This window comes from Scaptodrosophila lebanonensis, unplaced genomic scaffold (assembly GCF_003285725.1).
Source record: "Scaptodrosophila lebanonensis strain 11010-0011.00,11010-0021.00 unplaced genomic scaffold, SlebRS2 tig00000001-arrow-pilon, whole genome shotgun sequence".
Lineage (NCBI taxonomy): Eukaryota > Metazoa > Arthropoda > Insecta > Diptera > Drosophilidae > Scaptodrosophila > Scaptodrosophila lebanonensis.
The window spans coordinates 25035071-25054879 of NW_022060529.1; the positions used below are offsets into that span (position 1 = coordinate 25035071).

General features: G+C 38.5%; 2 protein-coding genes across 4 annotated transcripts; one reads left to right on the top strand and one right to left on the bottom strand.

The window, feature by feature from the left end:
- The first annotated feature begins 1836 nt into the window (after nt 1-1836).
- LOC115630263 (glycogen-binding subunit 76A) lies at nt 1837-14173 on the top strand. 3 transcript variants are annotated; one of them, XM_030526808.1, is made up of 3 exons: nt 1837-1944; nt 10934-11141; nt 11200-14173. In XM_030526808.1, the coding sequence occupies exons 2-3, from the start codon at nt 10974-10976 to the stop codon at nt 12892-12894; spliced, it is 1863 nt and encodes a 620-aa protein (XP_030382668.1). In that variant the 5' UTR covers nt 1837-1944; nt 10934-10973; the 3' UTR covers nt 12895-14173. The 3 variants fall into 3 exon arrangements, with proteins under 3 accessions (XP_030382668.1, XP_030382660.1, XP_030382675.1); XM_030526800.1 differs by lacking the exon at nt 1837-1944 and adding an exon at nt 2352-3194; XM_030526815.1 differs by lacking the exon at nt 1837-1944 and adding an exon at nt 8072-8265.
- A 2054-nt stretch (nt 14174-16227) lies between these two features.
- Nucleotides 16228-19809, bottom strand: LOC115634343. The gene is made up of 5 exons (XM_030531999.1): nt 19689-19809; nt 16844-16904; nt 16700-16774; nt 16385-16636; nt 16228-16320 (listed from the first exon to the last, which is right to left on the bottom strand). Exons 1-5 carry the CDS (start codon nt 19807-19809, stop codon nt 16236-16238), a joined length of 594 nt encoding a protein of 197 aa, XP_030387859.1. The 3' UTR covers nt 16228-16235.

Sequence of the window (19809 nt, forward strand, 5' to 3'; positions counted from 1 at the left end):
ATGTTCCTACGTGTGGATGTATGTATGTACATGCACGCATTTACTTACTTATGTATGGATGTACATACATATATTGTATTTTATTGTTCGATCTGAATGTAAGTTGTATGTGCTCAAAAAACTTGATTCATTATGCAATTGTTAATTACATCGTATTTTTATTTCAAAACTCGAACGATTTAAAAACTGAGTGTCAAATTAAGTCTCTTGTAACAGCTTACCGGCTTTTGTTATTACTTTACGAAAATTTGCAACACGTGTGTACCTTCGTGGAGAGGCGGCATCTAAACATACATTTAAGAGCACTGGTTAAGAGAAAAATGGATATAGTTCTCATGAAAAGAAAATGGATGAGTGTTTTTATTATAAAAAGTCATGACATATTATAGCCAGACGCCAATGTGGTATAAACTTTTTTCTGCAACATTGAATGGAGCCTATTAATTATACGTACATATGTATGTGTGTACAATGTACATACATAAACAACGTTAAAATGACGCCGGTTTCACATTTGACTGTCGGTGGAGAGGGCATTCGGTTAAGAGATACAGAGACAGATAGAGAGAGGAAGGAAGAGGTGCGTTAATTAAAAATTCAGTTGCATAGTGGGGATAAGGTAGTAAAAATTCTTTTAAACACATTAATTCAATTCGATAAGTACAAAAAACCTCTAGTACATAACCTAAAAAAACCATAAAAGATGTAAAATCATTTATCATAGCTTTTGAGTGTAACATTTCCTTAGAAGAATAACACAATGATAGATCCTGTTACAAAACAAAGGTTTATTGAGTACAAGTATTAATTTCTTCTTTTTATAAAAATGTATTAATCATTTCAATTAATTAAAAACAAATCATAAAATGCAGCACCTACGTAGATTCATACATACACACAAGTACATGCCATTGGGTTTGCGGATATGTTTTTGTTCAGTAAATTTGTGTACTTTAATGAATACAGCAACAATACACAGCATATGTACATACATACGAGTATGTATGTATTTTATTTATTACTTAATATGTATTGTTAAGGTGCTAAGTCTGTATGCACGGATTCAATGCTTATATTAAACACAGAAAAAAATATATTAAAAAAATTACTTCCTGCAGAAATAACTTATCATAATGAAACTTGGAATGAGGACACATACGCATTTACAGTTAACAATTTAAATTTAAGTACAAACTACTAAAGATTACAAGAGTTATTCAATACCACACATTACCCTTTGGGAACAGTGTTTTAAACCCATTTAAGAATACAAAACAAATCTACCATATCAATACCACATACAATTTTTTTCCCTTTGTTCTGGTAACAACTTTTTTTTATAGTTGCTCCTTAGGTTCAACTTTATACTGCGCATACTTACGTGTACATATATAAATAGAAATAATGGAAATGTATGCAATATAATTATATATTATATTTTATAATCATAGAATTGATAAGTATTTTATTCTCCCTGTTTTTAATTTATCGACGACTTCATGCAGGTCAAAAACAGATTTGCTTTGAAGACTATTACCATTTCAGCTTTTTTCTAGCTAAATTGTTTCGTTTTTTGACCAAATCTTGAAATGATTTCCTGCTTTCATGCTAACATAGTGTCGTTTATGAAACCCGCCTATTGGTTTTTGGACTTACTCGGTAAAGTTATACTCGTATCCCAATATTTTTCTTCCATCTTATAGTCCCAATGTCACCTACTCGCAAACTGTAAATGGCTATTAAGAGCGAGAAAGAGAGTATTGTTAAAGTCTATGAGGGGAGCATGCAAGAATGTTGGACTGACGATGAAGGCCCAAAACACTTTACCAGCTGTTAGTTGCCACACGACAGGACAACCGAACAGGTTACGCTGGCAGGCTGCCACCCGTTGCAGCAACAGCGGCCGCTGGGCTAAATAAAATTAGCATAAATCTGAGGCAATACGTAAGTGTATCTGAAAGATACAACTCAGCATATCGAGAAAAATCGGCAAACTGCAAATTAATACTAATTAAAGCACTTCGTGCGTGCTGGACGACGGCCCAAAGAAAAAGACGACCTCACCAAAACCAACTCAAATGATAGTGGGCGCCCGTGCGCTGAGAGCATATCTTTCTTACGCTCTTTGCGAAAAATATATGTATCTAAAAAGCCCGTTCTCTCGCCGCCGAAAAGACGCATCGCATGCTGACTGTTCCGTTCTGTTCTGTTCTGTTATGTGTTGTGCTCTGTTTGCATGTAAACGTGTGTGTTTGTGTGTGTGCTTTGTGCTGTGTGCTACGCTTCTACGACCTTGCAATGCCCTTGAATGACACTCTTATTGCGACCAAGTCGTCGTCGTTGCTACTACGACGGGTGCTGCTGCCACGGTTGCCACGGTTGCTGCGACTACTGCTGGCAAAAATGAAATTAAATTAAAAATTGTGTGTTGTATTTGCGACTCTGGTGTGCGACGAAAACGACGTCGCCGATGACGACGGTGTGTGCTCCTCCTTTTTCATGTTAACCTTTTTATATTTCTATATCTCGTTATCAAACTAACGGGCGCAAAACTTCAGTGCTAAGCTTCGGCGCGTTGACAGTCAATTAGAAGTGAACCGAAAGTAAAAATGCGAGATTAAATGCCCAGAAAAAAAGCAAAAATAAAGTACAACATACCTCGCCATTTTTGGACAGAAATTTAATCGAAGCCAATTGCGTATAACTTCAATCCATTTTAAAACATAAAGTAAAGTGTTATCTAATTTACCGTCCATAAGACAGCCAGCGCCACCTGGCGGCGTGAACAAAACACTGTGTGTGTATGTGCTTGTTACTATACATACGTAAATGTACCACATAACGGGAAGTTGGTCATAGAAAGTGAAAGTGCACACGAAACGGACCGAGGTTCATTTGCTCGCTCGCCATTCAATATCCTTCCCTGCCGAATCGGGCTACTTAACGGGGCATAGGCACGCAATCAACATATAACCATCACTCGACGGATACACTATATGTATGTGTATATATTTATATACATAAATACATATATATGTACATATATTTAAATGTGTATACATACTCTCTATATGCGTGGGATATTTGGGCGACAATTTTAACAACTAATATATATTGTTGCTGCTACAAAAAGCAAGCAAAATAAGAAAATAAACAGCTGAAAGAGCAACGCCTTGGAATTACAACAAAAGCAAGTTAGTATTAATAATAAGTGTTATGCAGAAACGTTGTTTGGGGTAGTTTTGAGTACATGTACATTTGTATATACTTATGTACATAGTATATAGTACCCTCAAATTAGTTTTTATTGTATGTATATTTTTATGTTTTTAGTTAATTTAGTGGCCCAATCAATATAAGTGTGTATAAATATGAATATACTCGTATGTATGTAAGCATAATTCGACAAAGCGATCTAGTTAAAAACAAAAAAAAAAGTTCAATTACTATGGTTAATTGACTCTTTTGTGCGTGAAGCTAAATATGATTGGACATACATACATACATACTTTTGTACGTAAAGCTACAGATGTATATATGTATGTTCTTGTATCTATCAGATAATCTTGAGATTGAGTCGGCTATGTGCAGGCAACTTGCACACATGCGAAAACTTTAATTTATTATACAGTTGAACTCTCTATAAAACTTAAATTATCAAGAAAATAAAAAATAAAAATAAAAATAAAAAAAATGGTGTTTGAAAACAAATATCTTAGAAGGACAATTATATGAGCCAAACTTGGTATATACACGTACCCCTCCCCATACTCAACCAGCTGCTGATGCCGCTCTGGTTCAAGTACGTACTGCGCACAAAATCATGGACAGAAGCCGGGTGCACAATTGAAAATGTACCAACATCTTATTCCCACGTGTTATTCGGTTTTAAAATCTGGGTGTAATAGAAGTTTGCGAATTAATTATCACCCACTTCGCGACGTCTCAATAATTAACAAGAAAGGAATGCTAAAGTCGAGCAAGCTCAACTCTTAAATACCCTGTACCACCCCACAAAAAAATAAATTAATTTAATTTAATTAATTAATTAATGTAATTTAATTAAATTAATTTAATTAACTAAATTAAATATAAAATATTCCATACATGCATTCATACATTTACATCAGAATTTGTGTACTTGTACATATGTACATATGTATGTGTGCATTGGGCATGGTTATATGGCTATACCTTTCTTTCTGATCAACCTATCATAATGCAACTTTGTATACGGATATATAATTACTAACTGGATGTCTACGGACATGGCTATATCGACTCGTCTTCTCATCCTGATCAAGAATATATATACTTTGTGGGGTCTGCCACGCCTCCTTCTGCCTGTTACATACATTCGCACAAAACTAGTATACCCTTTCCTTTCCCTTTGGATACAGGGTATAAAAATATTCTGTAGGTGTGTGTGTACATACATCAAGAACCGATTACTGACCAGGTTACTGAGGATAAGCACGACAAAAAAAAAAACACAACTCAGTCTATATATTTTGACTATTGGACTTTCAATAAGAGATAGCAATGAATTGAAAAAGCAATTGATTGATTTTTCTTATTTTCATCTTAAACTTATTTACATACTTTACATAATAATATCGAGAAAATGTACTATATATCGGTAATGAACAATGATACAACCATTTTAGTTATATTTGGGATATATCTTTATAAATAAGTAGGTATCATATAAATATGATATACTTGTACATACATATATGCATACATATGTAGGTATGCATGAAAGAGTATAAAGCGAATAGCTATTTGATGATGAAACAGTGATAGTTTAAAAAATTATTAATAAAATGTATAGCTACCCTCTCAATAACTTTAAGCCCTTACGCCGTGCCTTGCCGCGTATTTTCTCTTCCTCTCCCTCTCTCACTCTTACTCTCTCTTTCAACTTTTCTGTAACCTTTTTTCTCTTTAGCAATCAAAACAAAACAATCCACGCTGCCATTATCGGTTACGGTTAAAGTATCGGTGCCCCAAGCAATTACCATAAAAACAATATAAAAACAATATATTGTGTATGTATGTACATATGTATGTACACACACACACTGTATGTTTATGTGTACGTGTATGCGTATGTGTGGGTGAGTGTATAACCAGCTTAAGGGAAAGCGAAAGCATGTGGAAATCTAAAGTATCTGTATCTGTGAATGTTGGAGCAGCTCCTCCATAAACGGCACACGCGCTTTTCACATCATTGTTGTTGCTTCCAGTTGTTGTTGTGTCCAATAATTTGTTGTTGCGGCGCTTAGCTTTGTTTGCTTTTGACATTTCGTTGGATGGCAATGTCATACAAATATAAATAAAATATGTACATCGCTACTGGGACAGCCACCCACACCAATCACGCACACCCACCGCACAAACACATACATATGTACATAAGTTATGTACATACATATGTATGTAGATACAGACTCAAATATACAAGTAGAACCAAAACATTTAGTTCGAGTGTCGAATATTAGTGTATTCATTTGCAAGATCTAGAGTTTAAGCCACATGAGTAGAAGTGGCTGCTAGTTCGCTCGCAAAGACTTCAACTTCACTAAAACCCTTGATTTTGGCTTGAAATGCGCAGCATTTTAGCCGCACCGAAGACGTCATAGGCTACGTTGGGGCCAGGATATAAATCATTTCGGCAGCCACTGCCAACGTAGATACAACGCAAAAAGCGCTTGGCTCTTTGGCCAATTCACCACATAGCCGCGTATACTACGTAAATTTATATTTTGTTATATTTATAAATAAAGCCCACGCCAACGCAGTCAGCTGTTATGGTTGCCATTGGAAAATTGGATAAGCTCTGCAGCAACCAAAACATACAAATAGTAAAAGTAATTAATGTATATGAACATACAAATACATATACATTTTATATTATATAAATATAAATATACATGTATACATATATTATAAACAAATAAAAACTACAAAGCATTACACTATGTAATGAATGGCAGTAATACATAACTTGTCGGAGTGAATGAAAGCAAATGTTCCTCATGATATAAAATTGCTAAAAATTCCTATAAATCCTATAAATAAATAACTCGAAACAATTTTCAGTACAGTTTTCAACAACTCCTTATCTTTATTCAGCAGCTTAACAGCATATTAATTTCTTGAAATAAGCGGAATAAATGGAAAACTAGAGTTGGGTATTCAATGTAACAACAATAAAAATCATAGTCTGCTTTTTTAAAAATCAGAGAGCATATAAATTTACAAAATGATTGGAAATTAATATGTAGTTAATTACAATAACCGATTACAATGTTGATGAGTTTAGTTACACCTATGTAGCGCTTATTGCTTATGAAATAGTTTTTGTGAAGTCAACGCATTTTTATTTACGGGCTAACCAATGGGAGGGTTACACGTGGCTGAATTAATTTAAGTATTCATACTTCATTGATCAGTGGGTCAGTGCTACGGCCACCGACTTTTTTATAAATGGGGGGACTATAAACTTTTGCAAGACATACTCTTAAATAGTAACATCTCTGTTTTGTTTTCAATTAGAAAATGTCAATAGCTGCATACTTAGGTATATACATATCTATTAGCGTGGTCGTATTTTGAAGGTCATCGCAGTTTATTTGTTACAATGCAACACGAAATGGACTCTAGGCGGTTAATCTCTTTTCTACAAATGTACGATATTTCCTAAAACCTAATCCGTGTCATGCGAAACTTGTCGCTACCTGATAACTGCACTAAGCCCATCATCCTCATGGGGTACTTGTACATATGTGGACAAATACATATGTATATGTAAATGTACACTAAAAAAAACACGTACATTTTAATTTAAATATTTCCACGTCGATTTAAATATTTTTACCGTCGGCTTTTCACCACAATTTGTTTTGGTAACTTGAAGTGTGAACACTTTAATTCCGATTTTAATGTAAGAATAAGGGAAATGCTATGATTGGGTGCCTCGATTTTAAAATACTCTGCACTAGTATGTGTACAATAATAGAAAATTAACAAAAATTTAAATCAATTTTGGACACAGATCACATTTATACCTATAACTTCCTTTCAAATTGACCAATCATGAAGAAAATTGGCATACGGCCACATGGAATTCAATATGAAGATAATCATCTGTACCATGCAATTATTGAAGTGAAAACTTCTAAAGGTCAGTTTTAGCTTTTTTACTGTGAAGTAATATTGGTGCCACAATAACCAATAATATTATGGAAGTTTGTTCGAATTCGGCTTCTGCATTGCTATTATATTCTAAGAATGAAACAGAAGACCATGACTAAGAAGACCAAGACTAAGATATACTGTAAATAGTATAGATTTCATTGAAATGTCTATGAAAAACGACAGATATAAGAATATGTAATCTAAAATGACAATATCAATATTAGTTTGTTGTTGATTCAACTAAATAATCCAGTATGTTATATAAATGTTGTTACAAGTTCCAACTTGGAAATATGTTTTCACCTTTATTACACCATCTCTTTTTTCTGAGTGTACGTATGTGTACCTTAATAACCGAAACACATAGCCGCAATCACAGCCAGTTCCAGCTAGATTGACAACACTTAGAATCGCTAGTGGCTGATAAGTGATATCGATAATGGATAACATCATAGATGCGCCCTTATCTGAATGCAGTACCTGGGCATAGGGACCATGGCCATCGATTTATATTTTTCATTTAGCCCTCACAGCATGCTTCACAGAAGAGCACGGCAAAGGTGCAAAGACGATGTCCATGAATTAGCATTCATTTGTGTTTCTGATCACGACCGTTTCCGGCGTCGCGACGCGTCGTTGGTAACTGCAACGAAGTGGCAGCTGCACTTTGTTCGAATAGGTTGCTGCGACTGCAAAGACGAGACGGCCATACACATGCGCATCAGTGTCAGAACAGACGCCGGCGAGGCGTTCGATTTGTTGTCCGCCTTATCAATCCGCGCGAATTTGCTTTATGCCAAAAAAAAATCGGATTCAGTGCATTCTCGCCACCGTGACGCTGCAGTCGTGAACGTGGTGTGCAGTGAGACGAAGTCGCAGAGCGGCAAGTAAACCCCAGCCTATATCCAAGACGCTGTGATAGCAACACTAACAACCAGTGTGTGTGTGTGTATATACATACATATGTGCTTGTGTTCTAACAATTAACTTACATATACGCTGCCGAGACCTCGGAGGGCTTATCCCAACACAGCATCTACGGCATTGAATGTGAGAAAGAGTGTAAGTATTTAGTGCATGTGTGATTGCTGAAAAGTGTTAGTGAGATGACGATGTACTCGTACACGCTGAATCGTAAACTGAGCTCTGATTTTTTTTATTTTTATTACGAATATTACTGTTTACGTGCCTTTTGCCGCTTGCTAAAAATAACCGCAATGATCTATCAAAGATTGTGATCGAAACGCCGCTCCGTAATAATTAAGGGCAACATCAGCCGCAGCCCCTTGTCTGGCAGGTGATAATGCGAAGCGCTTTCAAATAGGCGCGAAGGGCCCACAAGCATTCACATGCTAATGGCGCACTATTTAATACACTGAAGAAACACTTTCAATGTCTGTTTTCTATAAGCCTTGATTAATATCTTGCTTATACGCTTTCTGAATTGTTTCCAGCTATTGAACCAAATGAACAAAAATGTCAATGAAGACTCAGGCTAAGTTATTTTGATGGACCCATGCTGACACTTTAATAAATTGATAAAAAGAAGAGAAGAGAGAAGCTGTTCAACACATTTGGCCCAATTTAATTCAATTAAGTTTATCATAAGAATAACTATACCTACTATACAAGTAGTATAGTATATACAAATATTTGACAACTGCGTGCGCCTAATCATGTGAACGCACTATCATGGAAATATGGTGCGAACATTTTCCGATTCATCCAAAACAAAACACACTTTTTAATTGGCAAAGCATAAATCACCAAAGCAGTTCGGCAAGGGAAGGAGAATAGATTGTATAAATAGAATTTTATTAATAGATAGATGTTTTTAAATACACTCAGACAAACATTAGTACAAATATGTACATATGTATGTGTTTTCTCAGTGTCTAGAAACATGTTTTTTTCAAATTGATGTACTGCCATGGAAGAGTTCAACTTTTTACTCTTTAACACTGAACTTGTATACCCTTTTGCCCATTGGGTAGTACTAGAGAAAGGTTTACAGAAAATCATTTAAATCGACACATTGTATTTTAATTATTTTATTTGTATTTTATTTATTTCGGCCTATGGATTATACCAACCAACTATTAATTACGTATATATAGTAAGTTAATATCTTGAGCGTCTCTCAATTACAACGGATTTCAATTCTACTTGGGAACTGAATATTATGGGTAATTTTGAATTTGATTAATTTATTTATTTCTGCTACGGTGCTAAGTAGAGAGCTAGAGTTTATTTTCTCTAGCCGTAAACGAGAGTAACGATAAGCATCTACTTACGTCATTTCCTACCGAACCTGAAACGCATTTAGGCACTTGGCCCTTAGCCAGTTTCTTTAATGTTCGGAACGAACAATTTTAATTTCGGTGCACATACAAACTCGTATACATATAGTACATAAGTATTTACATACATACATGCATACACTCGCAAAGGGAAAATACTACAACGGTGCGATATTCGCATATCTTGAAAAAATCGCCGGTAATTGAACAATAAAAAAAATTCTCTATATTCGTAAATACTTAAGTGAAAACGCCATACATAAGCACAAATTCTTCTTACACACATACATACATATTACACATATCAATACATATGATTTAATACATCCCTGATAATTGTTTTCCACAAGCAATAAACGGAAATTAAGCCCACACATTTGACCTTTTTAATCGACATACTTATTTATATGTAGCTGCGGTACGTTATACTGCTCCCTGGCGATTTCTTTTTTATACAACTTTGTCTGCATCGCACAAAGCAATTAATTGGTTAAAACAAACTTGTACCGCTTAGTTAAATTTCCTATGCATGCTGCCAAAGAAACAAAAAATAAATAGAGAGAGAAATGTCGCTGTCGGAGGGTTCAAGGCCCATTTACATAGCATTGATCGCACGTTAATTGTTTGGGAAATCGGTTGCCCGACTGAGGTCTTCATTGAACATCGCGTGGCTGGGAGCGGGCATCAGGGACAAGCTGTGGTCCCCACACCTGATCAACGGCAGCAGAGCACGTGTGGTCCCAGCTAATCAAAACAATAACAGAAACACTTGCCAATTTTGCTGGCGACAAGGCGGAAAATGCTTTTTTATTTAAAAAACGGATCGTCTTTTTCGACTTTTTAGCAAGTAGTCTGTTTGCAGTGAAATAGTTCCCTTAGGCGGATTCTAGTGGCCGGAAAAGTGTCAAAAGCTCCACATCATATGACATGCTATGGTATAATATTTTAGCTAACCCGCTTGTCATGTCGGGCCAATATAGAGACACGCATATATATTTTTGACAGCTGCCTTGACTTTTTTTAAAGATTCCGATTCTGATCTGCAATACAAGTATATGTATACCTACGTGTGTATATACTTATATACTTATTAACTTGTATATATTTCACGCATACATACGAGTATGCAAAGACGAAGATGAATACCTTAATTTGGAGTTCAAATGGGTCAGCTAGGAATACCAGATAAATTGAGTAAATTATCTTTGAATATAAGTAGTAGGTAAAAAAGCAAATACGCATTAAGTACTATGTACTACAAGTATAGTATATGTATATATAATGTAAAGCTGTGAAAGAGGCATTAAATAAAATCACATTTAAATAATAACAAGAGCAATCAGATTCTTTTGAGCAAACTTATTTGTTTACTCAAGACATTTAAGCTAAAGTGCTTCACTGACGCGTCTTCGACTCTCGTTTTCTTACAGATATTTCGCAGTACGTTGCAGCCGCAGGCTTGGGACGTAAATGAGCGAACCCGGCGATTTACCATTGACACACAGTAGCACACCGGATAGCAGGCCGCCCTGCAGCATTATCTCAATCATACCAACCATAGGGATGTCATCATGCCGTGGTCGAGCCGAGGCGTTTGCGAGAAGTTTGTCCTCCAAACTGCGCACATTGGGTTCCCAGGTAAGCGGTCGACCACGCCTATTTCAGGTCATGCTCTCAATTATTTTTGTATCCCTAGACCAACGAAGAGGGCGCCAGTGCAGAGGACGAACCGATCATAAATGGCACCAACACCAATACCTGGGTTAACCCAAACGAATCAAAACAGACTGTCACCGATCTCCAGCCGCTACGCCACGAGTCGGACTCCTTTTTCGATTTCGACTGCGAGCTGGAAAGTCCGGGTAGCCCAGTGGATGAGTGCGAGTATCTGCGCCTCATCGAAACCGCTTCTAATACGCCGCACAACTCGACGGCGGTGTCGGGATATGCCTGCGCCTCGGCTGCAAGTAGCCACAGCAGCACAGACGGTCCCTATTTTGATGCCCCGAGTGGCGCAACAGCCTCAACAACAACAGCGGACCAGCTAACAGTCACTACACAGCAGCCCCACCGTAGTAAGCTTCCGCCGGTCGAATTGAATGAGTTTGTGAATGCCCTACAGCTTAACGGTGCGCCGGAGCTACTGACAAATGGAGGCTTGGAAGCGCACGAGCAGCCCGCGATAGGGGAGGAGATTGAAAAATCGGCAACACAGACAGAAGCAGAGACAAAAGCAGAGACAGAGGCAGAGGCAGAAAATGTTGTTGTGGAGGATGAGATCGATCTGCAGGCACAGATACTCAGCGAACTGCAGCAGCAGAGCGACGACTATATAAATTCAGGAAACGGAGACATCAATATCCCAATCTCAGAGCAAGCAGAGGTACAAGAGGAGGAGCTAACAGCAGCTGACAGTAGACATACAGAGCAGCAACCGATTCAGGAAAATGTAATAGTGTCGCCGACTACATCGACGACAAATAAGGAGCAGCTTGGGGAAGATGAAACCGACAAAAATTACAGCATGCAATTGACTGTTGATGTGAACATTGCACAGCTCGAACAAGGCAATGTAGATGTAGCAGAGCCCTCGTCGGCACCGGAGAAGATGACCCACAGCCATGGTATTGATACCACTGACGATGAGGACGACTGCCGACCCCAACGTGTGCGACGCTGTTCCTCACTAAAAACAGGAAAAACCCCACCTGGCACACCCGGGCGGAAGAAAATTGTACGCTTCGCTGACGTCCTTGGACTCGATTTGGCTGACGTAAAGACCTTCCTTGACGAAATACCCAACATACCCAAGTCCGCCTTTGAGGATCTGGAAATTCTCGACTCCGAACCGCCACTGCAGCTGGGCCCCAAGTCGGACAAATTGCTCATGCCACTGTTCCAACAGCCGGGTGGCCTGCCCACATTCCTCGATGCGGTGCGCGAGAAACAAGTCTCGCTGGAGAATGCAGCCGTCACGGATAACATCAATCAGACGATTGCTGGTTCGGTGCGAGTACGCAATCTGGACTTCCACAAATCTGTGCACGTGCGCTACTCGCTGGACGGCTGGCGAAGCTATGCCGACCTACAGGCCAATTATGTGGAGAATTCCTGCGATGGATTCTCAGACAAATTCACCTTCGTCCTCTTTGGCAACTCGTTGCACGTTGGACAGCGCCTCGAATTCGCCGTTCGCTTTCAGTGCAAGGGCCAGCAGTTTTGGGACAACAACTACGGCGCTAATTACTGCTTCCAATGCTTGCCCACCTCTAATCACTTGACATCGACAACGCCTGTTGCTGGTGGCCCCGTGCCAGCACATCTCACTAGCAATTTGGTCGGCATGCTTAGCCCTACAGTGGGCGATACCTGGTGCAGTTCATTCTACTAATCGTTAGCAATGCGACAATGTAACAATGAAGTCAGTAGACGCGGGTCGTTAAAAGTTTGGGGATATCAGCATGATCAGTGATGGGGCCGTATCAAGGGGGCGGTCCGGGCTTATGAATCGATCCCCCTGTATGTAAAGCAAATGATTATATTTTTATAGAGTGGAGGTAGCAAATTCAACCAAACAAGCGATCAAATACAAGTAGTTCCATACAAAAGTGATCCCAAAAGAGCAGATGAATCCCAAAGATAGCTGTTAGTCATACTCGTATGTTTTAAGAAGAGCAAGTGATAACAAATAGTAATGAAAGATGATCAGTTTTTATGGCTTGAGTTATAGCATCGATAATTTCTCGTCTCTCCCTCTGTATTTCCCCTGGTAATAACACGGAACGGTTGTGTGGGCAGCTCGGCAGCTCGGTATGTCGGTAACTGGGATCAAATCAGATAGCAGAATGAAGATAGCAGATAGCAGATCAGCCACAAGAATAAAGCAAATACCTAACATCCAATTTCTAGTCATTTCAAGTTCACTTTGGGACTCTTTAAAGGCCTTATTACATACATGCATGCACACACAGCATTTATGTAGAAAACATTCTAGCAGACCCATTTAATTAAATGATACCACAAATGAGACATACTCGTACGAGTATATGGAGAATAGTCGCATTGGGCATATGACTAGCTACGGCTCTAACACTAGAGCACTACTAGAGAACATGGCTTACACTAGCAATTCAAAACCCGAATATTGCAGGATCTCTACTAGTTGTTCACAATGAGCTGGGTTATACAAGTAAGAACGGCTAGAGCTGCTGCAATAATCGTTGCTCTTCTGACTCGTATCGCAGAGTCGAAAGCTCCCTGCATGATTAAACCATTCGTAACCAAAGCAATCCCAGTACTACTTGTATGTGTACTGAATATCCTAATTTTATTTTGTGCTATACCAAAACTGTTATATCTCTTTGAAATTGTACCTCTTTTTTTATTTTGTTTATTTTATTAAGAATCTTTGTCATTTAGTTTCGCAGTTTCGATGATTTTTAAGTACTCGTATGTATTTCTTAATGATTATTATGTGTGTGTTTTGCAAGCATATCGAAGAGAACACACATGTTTTTATTTTTGCTTCAGTTAAGTAAAAATGTTACACATCTTTATATCTTTATGTATATAGTATATACTTATGTATAATTTGTGTCCTCACACCTTACTCATTATATGATGCCTCATATAATATATATACACAATAAAATATTCTACATTTTAGCTTATTTAATTTTTATTTTTATTTTTTGGTTTGAATTGGACGGGAGAATTCGAGAACCACATGCCTATAAGCAGCCAACTCTAGTACCGCTAACCCATACTAGAGAATACTAAGTATATACATACATATATATATATATATCAGGGAACTCAGTGCATATAAACACTACAATAAGAGTTAGAGTAAAACTATGTAGTTCTAACAGTAAAGAATGCAAAACGAAGCTACCTCAAAGTTTAAAGTACATTAAGTACGTTTTCAATACGAAAACTTAAAAAATAGTTAAAAATATGTATTATATTATATGTATATTGCATAGCAAAATGTGTAAAAATAACGACATAAAATAAAAAGAATCTTACTTTAATGAGTGGTCGAAACTACTTGTACATATGCAGACGAGTATGTATGTATGAGGGGTGGGAAAAGGAAAATCATATTGGTACTCGTACACCCCTAATGGAGGGAAGAGTGAGTATTGAAAGAAAAGGCCTTTTCCTTTTAAAATACATAAGTCAGAAAATGCAAAGTAGTATGTTAATTGTTATAAATTGAAATGTTAATAATTGGTGAGGGCAGCAGGCAATAAATAAAGTTGAACATTTTGCAACAAAGCTCATGGGCAAGTACAAGCCCTTGTTTCTTATTCAGTTTTGTTTTATAAAAAATACATAGAAATATTAACCTCTCAACCCAATAACCTTCAAGCCGAGAAAGTTCTTTTTCAAACAGAAAAAGTATCTGCATCTGAATGGATTATATAAATAGACGTTCTGTGCTTCTATCAACAAAACAATAGAATAAACAAAATAAATTTAAAAATGCCGCGTGACTAAATACTTGTACGTGTATTATGAATGTACGGTTGGGTCAACTGAATGAACTTTTAATGCCGTTAACGGCGCGAAGTTCATACAATCGTGTTTTGTTTCCAAACACAAAGCCAAATTTCACTATCAGCTATCAAAGGCATCAATCCAAATGAGTAAGTATAAAAACTAACCTGGTCGGTTTCAGGTTTCAGTTCTCAAGATGAAGCCGCGTTTAGTGGAATACGGTTCAGTTTTTCGGACTATAGCATGTCTCATAGTCTTGAGTCTTCAAGCACAGAGAGGACTGGCTAAGTCCAACCGATCCCACTCACAAATTTCAACGGCTCGCCTCATAGCATTGGCAACGCCTGCACCGCAAGCCCCAGCGCCAGCAACTCCATCGACAGTTATTGTTCACCAAGATCCTTATGCTTATCGTCCACCTCCATCTGGTAGTTATTATTCTCCTCCTGCGCACTCACATCACAACTGTCACTGTCCGCCTGGTCCACCCGGCCCACCTGGCCCACCAGGTCCTCCAGGTGAGCCTGGCTATGGTTTTCCGGGGCCGAAGGGAGAAAAGGGAGATCAAGGTCATCCTGGTAAGAAAGGATCTCCAGGCACAGTCGGTTATCCAGGATTGCCAGGTACACAGGGACCACAAGGTCCACAAGGGCCACAGGGTCCTCCGGGACAAATTTCATACTCACATGGACATGGACATGGTCACGGATATGGAAAGACACCACCAATTTCACCAATTGTGGTTGTGCCAGCACCACCCCCACCTATAATACCAGCACCACCACCGCCATATCCCTGGCCCAAGGGACCAAACAAATATCCCTATCATTATTCTCACCATAATCACGGAGGACATCATCACGGACATCACCACGAACACCACAACTACGGACATCATAGAGTATTCGATGACGAAGAGCCCGACTATCCTTCTTCTAGTAATCACATAGACAGCCAAGACTCTGCAGAGCTGAGTACTGAAAATGACTTCAGCGTCGAAGAACAGGAACGTGCTCTAAATAAATATTTGGACCCTGCTGACACCATCTACACTCCAAACACTCCCTTTTATGTGAATGGGAAAAAATATTCAGAATTGTCTCATCGTCTTAGTTCTTAGATTTTAGTATTAGTGCAAACCAAGCAATTCACAAGAATAAAGACTGCACTTATGTATATCTAAAGCTAATTGCGAATTAACTTAGAACTGCAGAATTTCGCAGTCCACTATTAGCAAACATCATCGTCAATGGGCTCCTCGTCCTCCATGTGGGCACTGACCTCGGCAAAGTCCTCCTCCCCATAGCCGGACACTCTGCAAACAAGGCGAAAGTTCATTTTAATGTCGCATAATTCTCGCCCAGCGTCTGTTTTTGCACTTCTCAAAATCGCATTGTGTCAGCAAGCCCTCGACCTTCGCCACTCCTCTGCTGAACCGCAGCAATCCACACAGACGCAGCATGGCGAGCAGCAGCAACAGCATTCCAGCCACATAGCTCAGCCAGAGATTGTGGGGCCAGACAACGAGTGCCACGCCCACGGCAATGTAAAACGGTGCAGGCCTCCAGCCCCCCAAGAGCGATGTGCTGCGCCAACATCGAAGGCAGCAGGACACAGCATGGTAATTATCGCTGCAAATTAAAAATAAGTAAATAAATCTAAAATTTATGGCCTCGCCTTTTCGACCCACTTACTCGCCACAAAGTGTACGTATAAATATGGTTATGAGCCACTTTATCTCGATGAAGAGCACAGACAAGGCAGAAATCCTGCGCGAACACAAAGAAAAACTGTTTTTGTTTGATTGTTCATTGTAAATGCTCTGCGTCTTTGCTTACAATATATAAAGTCCTGCCTGGTAGCCGTGCATGTAGACATCGACGCCGACGCCGCAAATAACTGAAATGATATACGACTAACATTAGTTGTTGGTTTTAGACAGTACACTTCTCGCCACTTGAATAGGACATTCTCTTAAGTCTGCCTTCTATTGCCTATTGCCAAGTTAGGTATGTTAGAGACCAAGGGCGTAGGCAGTGGGGGGCAGGGGGGGCCTTGCCCACCTACAACAAATGTTGCCATATAAAGTCGACCACACGTTCATTATTACGACGCACTATTTCGCCTTAAAATGGATCTGAGTTGCATTTGTTGAAGTTTTTTTCATTGATCACATGCATAACTTATTTTTTAAACGCATGGTGCATTATTTAACAAAAATTTTATTTCGAACCACTTGAAACATTTCAGCGACTGGATCCACATCTTCATGTACCTAAATGCAGACTTAAACATAAAAGGAATATTTATGCTGACAACCGTTTCGGGCACGGGCATACAAGTATAATAAGAATAATAGACATTCATCCCTAATTGGCTCGCTCTCAACACTTGTCAGTATTTCTTCTAATTATGATCCCACTATTGATTGGATATGGATAATGAAATATTGTTTTATTTACAGTAAATTAATAATATTTGTACCCTCGACAATTTGAACTTTTCGAACTACCCTCTTGTCATTTGGTTTTATCTGCTTCATGCCCTCTTGCGATGTGTAAAATATGAGAAACAATCAAAGTGCCAATAACAACAATAACACAGTTAACCCAGTGAGCCCCTCGGATTTCAATCTAATTAAGTGGCTTTGGTATGCCGAAAAAACAAGTCAGATTCGCCAGCAGATAAAAGGCAGTATTTGGCTAAATCCATAGCCAAAATCGAACCAATTACATTAAACGCTTTAAGCGCTGGCGTATACTATTCTGCTTGGGCCTGGATAGGACGTAAGAGTATGCCACGCGACTCGAAAAACATGCAAAAATTATGCGCTGCTTTGTCGACAATTACGCAGGACATGCGGAGCCATAAACCCTCATCAAGTCTATGCCATCGCAATGGCTCATAGATTTTTTGCACTGGCACTCTGTCGCCATGCTTTGGGTTTAGTAATGCGCCATAAATTTGTTGACGCACACAAACGCCCGACGACAGGCGCCCAAAAGGCTGACAACAAAAACCGTATTGAAAAGTTGCAGGGGGTGGCGAACGGGTTGCAACTGAATGCTGCAGCATTTGGCAGACAAAGTGTAAAAACTTCACGCACACACGAATAAGTGGATACTGCAGTCGACCTTTGGAATAGACCAATGCCTCTTTAATGGCTGAAGTGGAAGAGCAGCGAGAAGTTCATGGAGTTAGTTAACAATAAGCCATAACTTCTCTTGGCCGGAAATACACACAAATATTTGTAAGGAAATAAGTTTGAACTTGAACTAAGCAATCGTCGTCTCAATTTAAAGTTGGTGCAAAAAAACGTAAATCTAGAAGACATACTAGTACAAAACCCTGACTCTGAACTATGCTAAGTTTTCACAATAGCAAGCTGTTTTGATCAGGACTGTGATCGTTAAGCAGTTACTTGCAGGGAGTATATGGTAAATGGTTCCAAATGATAAGCAAAACATGACCTCGAGGCGATTAAAAATGTATAACTAATTGAATTTGGCTTGGTCTGATAAATTTATATGTGGCGGGCACATTATACTCGTACATTTTGATCAATCTGTATTTATGTATATCAAAATGTGGCACTGGTTAGGAACTTTTTGATTTTTCTTTCCTATCCCCGATGGGTGTAACGGAGTGTGAACGTAAAATGTACAAATATAATAGGCAGAAGAAACCGTGGCAGACCCATTAAAAAAATATATCTACAAGTAATAACGAATCCGAGTCGGAGGGGCAGTTTTATTTGCCAAACGGCCAACTATGCCCCGATTCAGCAGAGAGTAGTCACAGACCTTATTAGACCTAACAAAAAGAAAAAGAGAGGGAAAATAGCAATAAAAGATAAAGAAGAAGTGTGATAAAATTAAAAAAACAAATTAAACTTGGAGTACTTAAACAATAAAAGATGAAATATAATTAAAAGCTAAAGGTGGAGAATCACTGACCCGTTGGGGGAAGGTTTATTAGCCAGTCTGGCAAGCTATGCCCCGACTCACAGCAGTGGTGATTAGTGATTCTGGCGGAGGTAGCTGAAGAATTTAGTGAAGGGAGAGAGAACTCACTTGGGATTAAAAAGTAAAAAGTATTATAATTAGAGCATAACACTCGAAAAAGATTGTGTATGGCGTAATCAGTAATGCATCTAAAAGCATAGAGGAATCAACATCTCCGTCAATCAATTTGTGGAGGAACAAAACACCAAGCACAAAGGCAGGTTAGGATAAGATGATGATTTCTCATTTTCCCCAACTTACTCTGAAGTTGATAAACCTTTCCATAAAAACAATTTAATAAAGTCATATAGCTGCCATAGCTATAGCTATACTATAGCTATAGTATGACACCAACCCGCATTTGTATAATCAATGTTACACATTTGATCGTCAGAAGGGTATTATTAAGCGCCCAATGCAATAAGGCAAACCTTCCATCATATACGACTAAGTAGTTTAGCTTAAGGATTAAACTTAGTGAATTCTTATTTTTATGTTTTTGTGGCCACAAGTGCTGCTTTATTAGTGTAAATGGTTGTGCGTGCGCATTTCCATGGCAGTAAAGCTGATATAGCGCATAATATGTCCCTGCATTCCGGTAAGTTTTTTAATGCATGTTACATTATATACATACATATGTATATACTATATACCTGTATATAAATATCCAAGCGCTTACCGAACGAAGTCAGCAGACCAAAAACTCTTATCACAGGACGTAAACACTCGCAGGGCTCGGTAGGTTGATGTTGCCGGTGACGCAGCCGCTGTTGCTGCTGCAAGGACGCTAGTTGACTCAT

Coding starts and splice junctions, on each gene's coding strand:
- LOC115630263 (XM_030526808.1), top strand. CDS start 10,974: ATGAGCGAACCCGGCGATTTACCATTGACACACAGTAGCACACCGGAT. Junction 11,142..11,199: donor TGCGCACATTGGGTTCCCAG/GTAAGCGGTCGA, acceptor TTGTATCCCTAG/ACCAACGAAGAGGGCGCCAG.
- LOC115634343 (XM_030531999.1), bottom strand. CDS start 19,809: ATGAGTCAACTAGCGTCCTTGCAGCAGCAACAGCGGCTGCGTCACCGG. Junction 16,637..16,699: donor ATACGTACACTTTGTGGCGA/GTAAGTGGGTCG, acceptor TTTAATTTGCAG/CGATAATTACCATGCTGTGT. Junction 16,321..16,384: donor ACACAATGCGATTTTGAGAA/GTGCAAAAACAG, acceptor CCTTGTTTGCAG/AGTGTCCGGCTATGGGGAGG.